Raw genomic sequence first — 14,913 nt, 5'->3', positions numbered from 1 at the left:
TTCACACTGTCAGCTGCCTGCGCAATAACATGTTCACATTTGCAGCGGTATTCAGAGTGGTGCACTCTGGACAGCTATCCCACAGAGCTTAACCCACCCCTTAATGCCGTGGCTTATGAAGCCATACACGGGGCAACTTGACAGCAGCAAGGAGCAGTTCAACAACAGGCTGAGCAAGTGCAGAATGACTGTTGAGTGTGCTTTTGGTCATTTGAAGGCCCGCTGGTGCTGCCTCTATGGGAAGCTGGACCTGGCCGATGACAATATTCCTATGCTTATAGCCATGTGCTGTATGCTCCATAACATTTGTGAAGGGAAGGGTGAAAGCTTCACTCAGGGCTGAACCGCTGAGGCTCAGTGCCTGGAGGCTGAATTTGAACAGCCAGAGACCAGGGCTATTAGAGGGGCACAGCGTGGGGCCATAAGGATCAGGGATGCCTTGAGGCAGCAATTTGAAGCTGAAAGCCACTAATATTTGTTGCTATGCTTGGGATTGCAGTGCTTGTAATGCTAGGAGGTGATTGTGATTGGTGCAGACAATGCAATATGAAGGTTTAAGATAATTGTCTGTTGCTTTGTAGGGCTCTGTTTGCTTTCATACCAACACAATTCTTTTATTAAAAACAACAACCAGAAGACAGAGTAAAAAAAAAAACCACATCAGCACTGAGGGGAAGGGAAGGTCCCAGGAGGAGGTGGGGTGCCGGGACAATTAAAGATTTGTGTATGTCCAGGGATCATATTCAACCTTCTCCTTTGGAGTACAGTGCAATGGGTACTGTACTTCAGCAGGGCCAAACTGCAGAGGGATGGGTATTGAGTTGAGTGGGTAGTGGGAGTCTGCAGTGTTGGACTGTGACGGGGGAGGAGTTGAATGCCCTGGCTACCGACTAGAGCCAGGAGGTTGATAAGAGTGTGTTGGTGGTGTCTGAGGGGTTCATGGGAAAGTGTTTTGCGACAGCAGCTGCAAAGGAGGGCGGCCACAGAGCTGCTCGGTTTGCAGTGTTGGTATCGCCTGGAGTGTGTACAGTTGGTGCACCATAACATTTAAGAGCTGCTCCATAGCTTCATTCTGGCACACCTCATTCTTCTTTTGGTCCCTCTTCTCGCTGTCCTGCTACTCGTTTTTCAGCCGTGAAGTGTATCATAACATCACGCAGAAAGTCTTTCTTAGTTCTTCGTGGCCGCTTTCTAATTCTGCACAGCCATTCAGCCGGCAGTAACAAAGTGGGAGGCTGAGCTTCCAAGGTCATCTCTGTGAAGCCAAAACACAACATTTTACAGAAGAAGTATTGTCTGCAACACACACAACACTGATTCAGTGATTTAAAACTCAGCCAGTATTCATATACCTGTCACTAATTGGTTGACCCCAGGCAAGCACATATGAGCCACAAGACCCCCAAAATGATGAGTAGCCGCAGGGGCAGGGTAAATCACTGTTCCCGGACCGTACTGTACACTGGGCACGTGGCTCTTGGGGAGAGCCAGCACTGTAGGGTGGGCCTGATAATCATTCCTGTCCCCACATTTTCCACAGGCTGTGATCATTATGGAAGATATCTCGTTGCTGAGGGTGAGCAGGGAATCAATGGAGGGTCGTCTCCAAGACTGCAGCTTCCGCCCTGTCCCTAATGCGGCTTGCCTATGTGCAGCAATGGTCCCTCCCGCTCCCGCCCTGTGACAGCACGGTGGTGCGGGAAAGTTACCGTTAATGGGGCAAGAAACAAAGCAGCTCTGCCAAAGAACCTGCGGCAGCAGATTGCCTAGTATCTCCATGAGAGTTTCCTGGAGCTCTCTGAGGCAGATTCCCGTGAAGTGAGGAAGTCAATCAACAGCTTATTCTGCCGCTCAGACTAGGCACGTGGTGGTACATGCATCATACAGACACAAGCCTGCTCTCTGCAGCCCTCCTGCACACAACAACTCGCTTCAGTGATTCCCAAAATCAAATCCACTTACCGGGGGCCTCCTCTCCTGTTTGCACTTTGCCAAGATCCAACAACTGTAACTGGCTAGTCGCCTCCGGGTAGAAAAGAGCTCCTGGCTACATGCATCTCTGACCTCCAAATCATCCTCTGCCTCTGGGTCCCCCTCCCCCTCTACATCCTTGTCCAAGATTTCCTCCTTCTGGCTCGGTCTGCTCTCGACTGGCACGCGAGCCATCAAAGTATCACAGTGGCCTTCTCAGTGGAGGTGGGGTCGCCACCGAGTATCATGTCCAGCTCTTTGTAGAACCAGCGGCTCGTGGGCACAGCACCGGAGTGGCGGTTTGCCTCCCGCGCCTTGTGGTAGGCGTTCCGCAGCTCCTTCACTTTTACCCTACGCTGCAATGTGTCCCGGTCATGGCCCCTTTCTGTCATGCATCGTGATATCTGTCCCTAGGTATCATAATTCCTACAGCTGGAGCGCAGCAGGGACTGGACAGCCTCCTCTCCCCAAATGCTGATGAGGTCCAGCAGCTCGGCATTGCTCCAAGCAGGGGATCACCTGGTGCGTGGAGCAGGCATGGCCACCTGGAAAGATGCGCTGAGACCACTGCACACATAACCGAGCAAACAGGAAAGGGACTTTCAAAATTCCCAAGGAATTTACGGGGTGGGGCTCACAGTTGGTCACCTGAGGGCAGGGCAGTAGAATTCAAACCAATGGCCAGAGAGGCAAGAACAGTCATTTATCAGGGGGTAGCCATGTTAGTCTGTATCTTCTTCGGATGCATAGAAGAAGTGAGGTTTTTACCCACGAAAGCTTATGCCCAAATAAATCTGTTAGTCTTTAAGGTGCCACCAGACTCCTTGTTGTTTTTGAAGAACAGTCATTGTGGGACACCTCCCAGAGGCCAATCACAGCGCTGTAATCAACCAGGGTGTCTACACTGGCACTGCGGTGCTGTACCCCTGGTGCAGAAAGCTCTACGCCTCTCGTCGGGGTGGTATTTTTACAGCACTGCAGCTGCGCAGTTTCTGCGCACTAAGTGGCTTGGCAGTGTGTACACCTCAGGAGTTACAGCGCAGAAAGCTGCTTGACTGCGCAGAAACTTGCCAGTGTAGGCAGGGGCAGTACATTCAGAAACTGACCATGTATGCCTGTTAAATGGCTTCATTACCACTTGAATGGCTCTTTAACAGTTTCAATGTTGTGCTAATAGGTCTGGCAGGCTGGAGGCTTTTTCACTTTTAAGTACTAGATCCCAGACTCAGGAGGCTGCAGCAGTCAGCTGTGGTGGGAGCCTTCAGGAAGGGTCAGAACAGAGATAGGAAGAGGCGGGAGGGTGGACACTAAGACCCAGGGGTGCCCCAAATTTTTGGGTGTCCTATGCAGCCGCATATGCCTAAGGATGGCCCTGACTTTTATGGACACAGTGCACACAAAGACACTGTGTGAAAGTCATTATTTTAGAATCCGAACTGCACATGAAAAGTGGGTAAGAGAGGATTGTTTTTCTTATGCCAAGTGGTGTATTTTATTAATATAAAGAGATATTGTTAGCATCTTTACTTTTATCTAATATTCAGCCAGCCTCTATACTGTATTTAATAAAACTAATACAAATAATAAGATTGTATTTTTCATAAAATTACATCATTTTTCTTTTCTGACAATCTAATAAGCTTGGAGGTGTTGTAAATAATGTTTTTAATAAAAGGCCAATTGAATGCAAATTAAGAAAAATGCCACTGTTGTGTTAAGAGACTGAATAGCCACCTATCACCAGGTAAATGTGAAACTGTTGGTAATATATTATTAACACAGGGTCAAATTCTGCTATCAGTAATATCACTGGGTTTATTCCAGTTTTACTCTGGTGTAACTAGGAGCAGAATTTGGACAATGCACATTAATTAGTCAATTATGCTTAGCATTACAAACACGGAACTTTTGCAAGGTTAGCTAACTCTCCTTGCACAAAAATCATTCTTGCTGATACACACTTTATTCCTGTGTCAAACTCTCCATGTAAAACATGGGGCTGAAAGAAAGTGCAGTTCAAAGAAGAGCCTGGTATCATTATCAGATAAGCAAATTAGTTAAATGTCGCTTTAACAACTGTAATTTTGGCTGTTGTAGTATTTCTTCCCTGCTCCATTGCTTTATCCTTTACTCTTAAGGTTCCTGTTGCTACATACTGAATTTCTTAATGTCACTTTCTATCTTTTTTTTAAATAGAGTTTCTTTGAAGGACAGTCTGCACCCTGGGACTCAGCTAAGAAAGATGAGAACAGAATGAAGAATAGATATGGGAATATCATTGCATGTAAGTGTTGGCAGCATAATTGTGCTACTGTGTTAACTTCATTTTAGCTTCTGGGAGACAAGGTGGGTGAGGTAAAATCTTTTATTGGACCAACTTCTGTTGGTGAGAGAGCCAAGCTTTCCAGCTACACAGAGCTCTTCCTCGGGTCTGGTAAAGGTACTTAGAGTGCCACAGCTAAATACAAGATCAAACAGATAGTTTAGCATAAGTAGATAGCACGTATTCTGAGGGACCATTCAAGGTGAAGTGGTTACTGGCTTGAGTGACAGTGAAGATAATAGTGTTCTCCAGAGTGATCGGAAAGATCAAAAGCTCAACTTTTGACCATGTTGAGCTTGAGTTGACAGCTGGACATCCATGAGGATATGTCAGAAACACAAGCCACGATTTTGGTGTAGATGACAGGAGAAGGATAGATCTCTGGGTCATCATTACAGAGATGTTAATTAAAGCCTCATTTGTGAATGAGATTACCAGTGAGGAGGAGGAAGAAGAGGGGCCAAGTACAGAAGCCTGTGGGAGCTGAGTGAAAGTTGGGAAGAGGAGGATCCTCCTAATGAAACAATGAAAGAATGATTAGAAATGTAGGAGGAGAACCCGCAGAGGGTGGAGTTTTAAAAGCTTAGGGAGCGCAAGATTTCGAGACGAGGACCATGGTGGACTACAGTAAAACACATCAGAGTTACAAACACTTGAGGAATGGAGGTTGTTCATAACTCTGAAATGTTTGTAACTCTGAACAAAATGCTGTGGTTCTTTCAAAAGTATACAACTGAACATTGACTTATCACAGCATTGAAACTTTACTTTGCAGAACAAAAATGCTGCTTTTAACCATCTTAATTTAAAAAGAAACAAGCACAGAAACAGTTCCTTACCTTGTCAAATCTTTTTTTTAACTTTCCCTTTATATTTTAGTAGTTTACGTTTAACATAGTACTGTGCTGTATTTGCTTCTTTTTTTGTCTCTGCTGCTGCCTGATTGCGTACTTCAAGTTCTAAATGAGGTTTGCGGTTGACTGGTCAGTTCATAACTCTGGTGTTCGTAACTCTTGAGGTTCTACTGTATGTCAGTGATAACCGCAATTCAAGGAGGATGGAGTACTTGTTCTGAGTTGTGGTCAAGAAGAAGTCATTATAGACGTTGGTGAGAGCAATTTCAGTGAAATGGGGTAGGCAGAAGTTGGATTGAAGAGAGTCCAGTGGTGGAATCTGAGGAGAAGAACTCTAAGCTGTGCTTGTAGTCAAGGAGTTCTATGAGCTTTAGAGATGGAGGGACAGGGGACGGTAGCTGGAGAGATCAATAGGGTCAAGGGGAAGGGGTTAAGATGTGTGAAACTAAAGCATTGTTTGTATTGCTAGGGGGAATGAACCAGATGAGAAGGAGAGATGAAGAAGAGAGATGAGATGAAGCAGAGGAGGGGTGAGAATGAGGGAATTATGAGATGGGGAAGATGGAAGGGTGGATACAGGAAGAAGGAAGACACAATATCTCAGCTTCAGTAACAAGGAAAATGGAGAGACTATGTTGCCATAAGGAAAGAGTGGGAGGATGTCCTGTCAGAGCTTGTGAATTTTCTCTTTGAAGAAGTTAGCAACATTCTTAGCAGACATGATGGGAGGCTATAAATAGGGAATTGAAGGTAAGGAGAGAGTGAATCTGTAGTAGAGGAAATCAGCATGGTCATGGGTCTTTCACCAGAAACACTCAGCAGCAGGAGTGGAAGAAGCAAGTGGAGGAGGGGAACCATGGCTGGGATTAGAGAGATGGGCCCTTTTGATGTGTGAGAAGTGCCAAGTAATCCGAGTGGTGGAGAAAGTCAATTACTAAGTCAGTGGGAGAGGGGGATGAGAGCACAGGAAGGAGGAGGCTGATCACAGATGAGAAGTCCTTGACATTAATGGACTGGAAGTCATGGAATGGTTGGTTGGCAGGTCAAAGGAGATGATGCTGAATGAGATGAGGGGATACAGAAAGAGTTCAGTGATGGAGACATCAGAGGCAGAGAGCGTGGGCAGTCTGGTGAAAACTAGATCAAGCAAATGGCCTTTTTGATGAGTGGGAGAATTGATCTAAGGATATCTGTCAGATGAAGAGGTGAGGGAGAAAAGGGATCAGATAGGTCGGCATCATGGAAATTGAAGTCTCCGAGAATGAGTATGGGTGCAAGGAAGAAGTAAGGCAGGAACAGAAGTGAGAAAAGTGGTAGTTGGGAAAAAGTCAGGTTCCCAGTGTTTGCTCTTTTGTACAAAATATATAGCTCCCATCAACCTCAACATTCACACAGATGTCAATTTATTTCCTTTTTAACTATAACTCCCTTTTTTTCTAAATCTTGTAATCTTTCTCCTAGAAAATTGGCAATCTCTACGTAGCTGAAAATAAAAGAGCAAAGCTGCTGAATTTCATGTACTTTACAATAACACTAAAATACACTTCTTTAAATTACACTACTATGCAGAATCTTAATGCTGACCTGATACTTCTCCATGGAAAAATAACACATATAGGTCACTGGTGTATGATGACTGACAGACATGACTGTTGATGTTGCTAAAGACAGAATTTTATGTTACAGGGTGTAAAAGGATATTCACTTCTTGAGCCCCTCCAAGAGGCAGGGTGCAGTACCACAGTCCTTTTTCACCCCTGGCACTTCCTGCAGGCTGACCTCAGTGGGTCTTCAGTGGCTTGGCCCATTGGCCAAGTCACAAAGTCCAAATGAACCTCTTCTGGGATATTAAAGAGTCTAATAACTAAATAGTCTTTTTTCCCTCAGGTCTTCAGCTCTGGCTTTGGAACCTTTAAATTCATCCCTTTGTTCGGGATCCCCAACAAGATCTGTACCCTTCTTGGGGTTTATGCCACTTTGTCTGTGGCTGGTTGGGAACCCGGGCCTACAAACTATTCTGGGTTCCAACCCAAGGACCCTGTACACAGCAGCCATGTACTGCTCACTCCAATCCATCACTGCTGTTTCTCTGGGCCTCTTCCTACCAGGCCATTCTGTCTATAGTCCTATCTCAGAGCCAGTTTCCTCAGGTTCTTCTCTATCTCCATGCCAGAGAGGAGCACTCCTCTTCTCTCCTCTGGTCCCAGCCAGGAACTGACCTGCTAATGCCCTGCAGCCTCTTTTATCTGAGCCTGCTGAGCTCTGATTGGCTATTGCTAGCCCTTCTAGCCCTTGGAGGACCAGGTCTTTCTAGCTTCCCAGATGGCTGCGTCCGTGAAGCCACTCTAGGCAGGCCTTGAGGAACCACCTTTGCTGCTCTTTTCTTCCCACTTTGCTCTTCCTAGGGCAGAGTTTAGTAGGCCTGTCATAGGGAGTCACAAAAGCCAGCTACATCCCATCACACAGGGTAATTGAGACAAAGGTGGTGTGGGTATTGTTCTACTGGACATGTTGGAGACCTATGGTACTTCTTTATAGATGGGTGGAGCCTGTTAATGAAAATAATGAATGTGATGTTTAGATGTTAGAGAAAGATACGTTAGTTGGATATTTGTGTAGGTGGATACCCTTAAAGAATCCCAAATGTTTTTTTAAAAGTTTTTCTTTGTGGGAGTATATTGCATAGAAGTATCTGCAATTGATATAATTATTATTTAGTTAAAAAAATGCCCATAGTGCAAATAAGAACAGGTTCTTAATAACAGAGATATGGAGATCCGTATGCCTCCTGTTCCTTTACAAAATTTTATCTCCTGACGTGACAATAGATCCACATTTTTAGTCAGAATTTTGCTGCATCAGGCACCTCTTTTAATGTGTTCTAAACAGCCTGTCATTTTGGGTCCCCAGTTGAAGTAAGTAGAAAACTAGTAGCACTACAGATCTGGGGTAAAGAAGTGATGACTAGCAGAGAGAAAACAAGTAAAAGATACTAGATGCACGAAACAATTGTAATTACAAGTAATACTGAAGACTCTCTAAGAGGGCAAATGTTACTTTAGATTGTATCTCAACTTACTTTTAATATGTAAATCGATATTTAAGAAACAGAGTTGGATGGAGATGAGTTATCAATAAAACATACTATTTATGTGGCAGTAAGAATTTAGAATAATACAAATTAAAATTACAACATATTATTTATGTTGAGGGGCAACCTTTTTAAAAGAGCCTCTAAAATTGTGCCCACAAATGTGCTGTATGTTAATTAGTTTTATGCAAATGGTGTAGTTAGTTGTCGGAATTGTGTGTGGGCATTATGTAAACAAATGGGTGCATGGGCAAAATTGGGGAGAATAATTTTAGAGGTCTGCTTTTAAAATTGTGTCCCTAGATTATTATCAAAATATTGGCTTCTGCTTTTAAGGCATTTAAAAAAAACCTCTTGCTACACTGTATTTAAGAAGTTAAAAGTGCTGTAGATGGCTTAGAAGCCATATATTCTAGGTATATTTTTTGCAGTGAAACATATGTTGTTTTAGAATGTGAGTTTAATGTAGGTTTTTCAGCGCTTTTATCCTCTCTGTTTAAATCCTCCAAGATGCCATCATTATGCTATTGTTTGTAGTCAGTATTGCTTTGTAAGGAAATTAAAGCAATAGCACCAAGCTGCCAACACAGAGGGAGCTTGTCAAAGTAGCAGTGTACGTTACATTACCCAGGTGATGTACATTTAATTAGATACAAGCCTGCCCCGTTTACAATGAGAAGGTGGCTACAGCAACTTGTGAGCTGCTTCATCATTATGCTAAATGCTGACCACAATCTAATCACCTATACAAAATGTGTTTCTTCTTTATTAAATATAAATGTCTTTTTTTATATTGTTTCCATGTTAAGAACCAAAAAATGGCTTTGAAACTGTTAAATGAATCTTGTGCTTGAGAACAGTGTTGTGTCTGTATGTACTGTACAGTGGTTACTTATGGGCGTAGATAATATTCATTTGTCCCTTAAGAAAGATTTCTATTATCTATAAGAATTTATTTTTAACCTACTGCAGCCCTGATCAAATGAGAAAAGAATATTGACCAAGATTTTCAAAAGTGGAGGAAAAGAAAGTAATGAAATAGTGGAGAAGTTGATGGACATTTAGCATTGGACTTTAACAGGCTTTATTAGTTGGCTGTAGGGAAAAACAAGGACATTTATATTCTTAAAATATGTATTTATGAGAAATCTAAGTGTGGCCTTCGCAGAGATTGAAATCATAGAGGAAAAGTCAGCCGGTAACTTGAGAAGCTCGAGTGAAAGAGGTCAGTAGAATGGCAGGTTCTCTTGAGGGTGTTTTAAAGGAAATAAACATGAAATCATGGAGATACGGAGGAGGATATTCAATTCTAGTCCAATCCAGCTTCCATTGAGGTCAATGGGAGTCTCTCCATTGACTTCAGTGGGAGCTGGATCAGGCCCAAAATCTATAAGCCAGCAAACGTGCCTGAAGATTGGAAAGTTGTTAATGTGGTATCTTTTTAAAGTAAGATCCTGGGAATTAAAGGCCTATGAACCTCACCTCAGTTTTGCAGAAACCGAGTAATAACTTAATTAAGTATACAATAGCACAGCACTTGGATAAGTGTAACTTGATAGGTCAAACAAACATGGTTTCTGAAAGGGAAAATCAAGCCTCTTCAAATTGTTAGATTTCTTTGAAAAAGGTAATAAATACGCAGATAAGGATGACCTGATGAACATAATTGACCTGGATATTCCAAGATTTTTTCATAAGCTCCCCACTTAGAAACTATTAATTAGAAGAACAACATAAAAGGGACAAATGTGTAAAAACTAGCTAAGTAATAATCAATTGTAGGGAACCTTGGGTTGGAATTTGGTTCAGATTTATTTAATATATTAGGACTAGAAAGTCTCTAGGGCCAACCCAGAGCTGCAACACCCTAGGCAAAGTGCTGGGAAGGAACTGTGACTGTGAGAGTCACAGACTCTCTTCGCTCCAGGGACGCAAGATGGGAAGGAGCCAAGGGACTGCCTACTCCCTGACATTCCCTGCCCATTCTCCTACCTTAGCCATCCCTTTCCCACCCACTTGCCCTGGCAGGAGGAGGGAATATAGGACATGAATCTCTCCGATACTCGGACCCATAACCCCAGTGAGTCTTCCATTGTCCTGCAGGGTGGTGAGCCTGGGTCCTTCTCCTTTCAGTAGCCACATATTATTTCATTATTTATTTCTTTAGTGCTTAACTACAATAGAGATTCCCCCATACAGAAAGCATTAGGTGCCCTAACAACGACTTATACTTACAACAATATCATGATGACCACCTAATAGCACTACGTACTCAGATACAGGTAACCTCCGTTCTAAAGAAATCACTGAAACAACATATAGAGGGAGTGAAACTGATTTTTATTAGCAAATATATATATGATATACCGAGTTATTTTTTAGTCTTGGTTGTTTTGTCTCTTCAAATAATGATCTCCCACAAGACCTTGTTATATGCCTTACATAATCACTATGCACTGATAGCGGGAGAACTTTGCAAATGACTGAGCTTTTGACAATTGAGTGCTGTTAAATGTATTAATGAAAGGCAACTTGCCTGTTGCAAAAACTGTTTCACATTCTCCAGGAGGAAAGAGCAGTGGTAGCAGTGGTTTGAATATCAGATGTATTCAGCTCCAAAATCATTGGGAATTTTGGGGTTCATAAATGATTTAAGTGCAAAGTGGAAAAGTTTTACTGTATAACATCTAATAGCTCATTTTGAGCCAAAACCAAAAGACAGGAAACTTGAAAAGTGCAGACTTTGTAATTTGACTTTAAAGTAATATGTGTTTTAAGGGTTTCTTTTGGAATGTGACCTTATATTTTGTGACTATTAAAAGCACCCCAAACTACTTTGTTTTATCTGTTGTTCCCATTTCAGATGATCATTCTCGAGTGAGACTGCAGCCCATTGAAGGAGAAACAAACTCAGATTACATCAATGGAAATTATATTGACGTACGTATACTGATGTAGTAAACAAAGTTAACATCGCTGTTCAGCCAAACATGTGGTCCATATTATTTTTACACTTTATTGACCATTTCTTATAACTAGCATAGCTGATCACAGTTTTGGCTGCCAAACATTATAGGAAACCACAGTCATGGGAATCCACATATACAATAAAGAAAAAATAAAACACCAAATATTTGCCAGTAAAAAAAATGAGCTCAGTCATTTCTTGAAACTTCCACACTCTGGAGTGAAATTTTGCCACCAACATTACGTGGCTATTTTGCCTCCTGATGCTTATGTGGACCAAGGAAATGTTATTTATATTGTCTGTCAACATCTTGGCATAATTCCACATTTAAAAGAAAGCTGTTTGCATATTAATGTGACAAAACTCTGTAATTCCTAATGCAGTGATTTGCAATCTCTTGTCATCGCTACACTTTTAAGTCGCCTTCAAAGTATAGTCTGCAGCTGTTAACCAGTACTTCTAATGCAAGCAAGACATTTCATTAAATATGTAGGGTGTTTAATTATTGAAGACTGCTTCTTTGTTCATTCTGCATCATGTTAGCTTAATGTTTTACATTAGAATAAATTCTTTAAGAGACAGCATGTTTTTTGGTTGAAAAGATAAAATCAAAAGTAGAATTGAAAATCAAGAAAAAGTCAACACTGTGTAAAGCCTGAAATCTAGAGATGAAAACTTCAATAATTTTAATGTGCATGAGGAACACTAGACGTGAGAGTACAGAAGAACTGCTGATTCTTAGGCAGCAGCCTACATTCCGTGATTTCTTCTTCCCCAGTGACACCTTTTAATGAAGGTGTCACAGTCTCCGGTTCACACATGTTCACCAGGTATGACAAGGGAGTTTAGTAAAAAAAATTTCTCATACAGTATAGAACAACCAAATTAATCCTTATTCTTATATAACAATCTTTGGGTTATCTCCTTCTAATGATATTTAGGAGTATGTTTCAAAGGCAGTCAAATTAGCATTATATTTCTACCCTAATCTTTACAGTTTCAGAAACTAACACATTAACCATGAGGTAAAGATAAAAACAGAAACATTTCCATTTAAAAGAGTAATAAAAATGTAGACAGAAATTTGTGTAATAAAAAGTAGAGATGGACCCAAATTGGGGGGTTGGATTGCGATTTCAATTCAAACTTTCCCAAGGTTCAGGGGTGTTCAGACTTCAGGTTCAGGGTTTAGTTGCTTATGTATAATTCAGATTATGCTTTGGATCCAGATCTGAACATCCACAAAATGTGGGGGGGGGCGGGGGAGGGTTTGGATCCCATGATATAATGGCTTGTTCAAGACCCTGATATAATGGCTTCATATAGGGTGACCAGATGTCCCGATTTTATAGGGACAGTCCCGATTTTGGGGTCTTTTTCTTATATAGGCTCCTATTACCCCCCACCCCCATCCTGATTTTTCACATTTGCTGTCTGGTCACCCTAGCTTCATATCATGTCTTCCTGCTCGTGGGGAAAAAAAAAAAAAGCAGAATGGATTTAGTGGAACAACTGTGTGGGCATAGAAGACACTACCGGTGAGGGTTGTAAGGACATAAAGCTTCCCATTCCTTGGAAGATAGCTGTAATACAAAGTTTCAGAGTAGCAGCCGTGTTAGTCTGTATCCGCAAAAAGAACAGGAGTACTTGTGGCACCTTAGAGACTAACAAATTTATTAGAGCATAAGCTTTCGTGGGCTACAACCCACTTCTTCGGATGCATACAAAGCATCCAAGTTTCTTTGGATCATCAGAAATCAGTAGGCAAAGTGGTCATAAACAGGGAGACACCGTGGTTGTTTGTTAGCAAGAAAGTATTCAAGATTCGATTGTAAATGGCAATTTGTCTGTCCTTAGTTTCACAGATGCAGACGTGCAGCCTGTCTCATGCAGGCAAATTGTAACAGATGTCATATCAAAACAATGGAGTTACAATGGGAATGGCAGCTTCATAGGCATTTGCATAGAAAAAGCTTTGTTTGTATAGTGAGACATTCCCTTGAACTAAATCTCCCAGTGCCTGTTTGGTTGGTAGTCTGAATGAATCCAACCCCGCAGCTAGTAAATAACGAGAGAAATGCCGACTCTATCCACGGTCGTACAAATAAGTCTCGATCCTTAGGCACTCAAAGTTTGCCTCAGAATGGCATATAAAGGAACCACTTCAGTAGTTCTTGTAACATTTTCTATTCTCCAGGGTTCTTCAGATTACTTCAGTCTTTGTGTCTCACTTCACTCCTTACCCCAACATACTCTATACTGGCAAGCGGATATGGAGTATGAGCTATAACTTTACATTTCTTCCTTTTGTTACTTGGTGTCATAACCTAACCATTATTTAAAGCTTTTGGTATTAATATTGATATAACTGTCTATAATGATGTACTGTTACACGAGTTAAATCCTTGGCAATATTCCTGTAGCATCAGAAACAAAAATACTATACAAATTCTGTTGTTTCTAGTTTGCATCCTATCAAGAGCCAATATTCTTTGTTATAAAGAATGCCTAAGTTGTTAGTGTTGATTGCTCAGTCAGCATATGATTAAGTTTCTCTTGCCTTCACAGAAAGAAACCGAGAATTCCTTTTCAGTGTAATTCCTATTTAGAGCTGGACAAACTATTTACACCAAGACATTTCTTCATAGATTTTTACCCTTTTTCTGTTCAGAAATCATTTGTGAACAGACTACAGGGCACAGAGAACCTCTTCCCTCCCTAGCGTGCACACGCAGCATCCATGCTGACTATAAATCTAGCGTTCTCTTAGCTGCTAAGCAGGGGACTAGCACTGCACTCCGCAGCACTTCACAGCTCGAGGACTTGGGGATGTGTCCAGGCTACCAAGTGTGCCTAAGTTTATGTTGCTCCTTTTCAGAGAAGCCAGTAAGGAACTTCCAGAACATACTAAGTCTGTCCCCTACACAGGCACTGTGCAAGCCAATAGCTCAGGGACCCTCCAGTCCAGACAACATAGTTGCTTCTTGTGCCCCCGCAATATGCCTCTCATTGGAAAGGCCAGTATTTGCCCCTAATATGTAACTTTTATTGTTGTGATATTCAGTAGGGTTATGAACACTAGTCTCTATGACATGATAATCATACCAGCACACGATGGTGCATTGCACTGCAAATTGACTCAAAACTTTTTTTCCTTTTTTTAGGGTTATCACAGGCCAAATCACTACATTGCTACCCAAGGTAAGCTAATCTCACTTTATGTATTTCTTGCTGGTTGTGTGAACAAAAAACTACAAACATTCTTGAATTATGGTTTATATTCGTAATACATATTTTTGCCACAATAAATAATAAATACAAAATTACTCTATGAACCCAGATATGGCAAGCTGCTTTAATTCAAACTCTTCAACTTCAAGAGCTTAGTGTCGAGTTGTCTTTACATTTGGGTTCAGTAGTTTTGTGTAGAAAAACAAACAATATCTACCCTTACTTTTGGCTTAGTTACTCAGTAGGACTTGCTAAAGGACAAGTAAGTAGTGAAAAAGATGACAGGCAAAATTTTCAAAAGTGCCTAAGTGACATAGGAACCTCCTATCGGAGTTAGGTGCCTAAATATCTTTTAGTATCTGGCCCCTATGTCCTATTGAAAGTCAATGGAACTTAGGCTTCTAAATCAATTAGGTGCTTTGGAAAATTTTACCCAGCAAGTTTTAATACAGGACTTAAAGACACACTAGACTTG

General features: G+C 41.7%; 1 protein-coding gene across 8 annotated transcripts in view; it reads left to right on the top strand.

Annotated features, from left to right (window-relative positions):
• The window catches only part of PTPRM (protein tyrosine phosphatase receptor type M), a 698,330-nt gene that overhangs the window by 614,349 nt on the left and 69,068 nt on the right, over window positions 1-14,913 (top strand). For all 8 annotated transcript variants that reach the window (XM_026661212.1, XM_026661206.1, XM_026661202.1 and 5 more), the window contains 3 exons: window positions 4,168-4,255; window positions 11,103-11,179; window positions 14,372-14,408. In XM_026661212.1, the coding sequence (XP_026516997.1) occupies window positions 4,168-4,255; window positions 11,103-11,179; window positions 14,372-14,408 (202 nt within the window). The remainder of the gene's footprint in view (window positions 1-4,167; window positions 4,256-11,102; window positions 11,180-14,371; window positions 14,409-14,913) is intronic.

Source organism: Terrapene carolina, unplaced genomic scaffold (assembly GCF_002925995.2).
Source record: "Terrapene carolina triunguis isolate 2854851 unplaced genomic scaffold, T_m_triunguis-2.0 Scaffold58, whole genome shotgun sequence".
In the NCBI taxonomy this organism is placed as follows: Eukaryota; Metazoa; Chordata; order Testudines; family Emydidae; genus Terrapene; species Terrapene triunguis.
The sequence above is the reverse complement of the archived record's forward strand: the minus strand, read 5'-3'. Positions and strand labels throughout refer to the sequence as shown.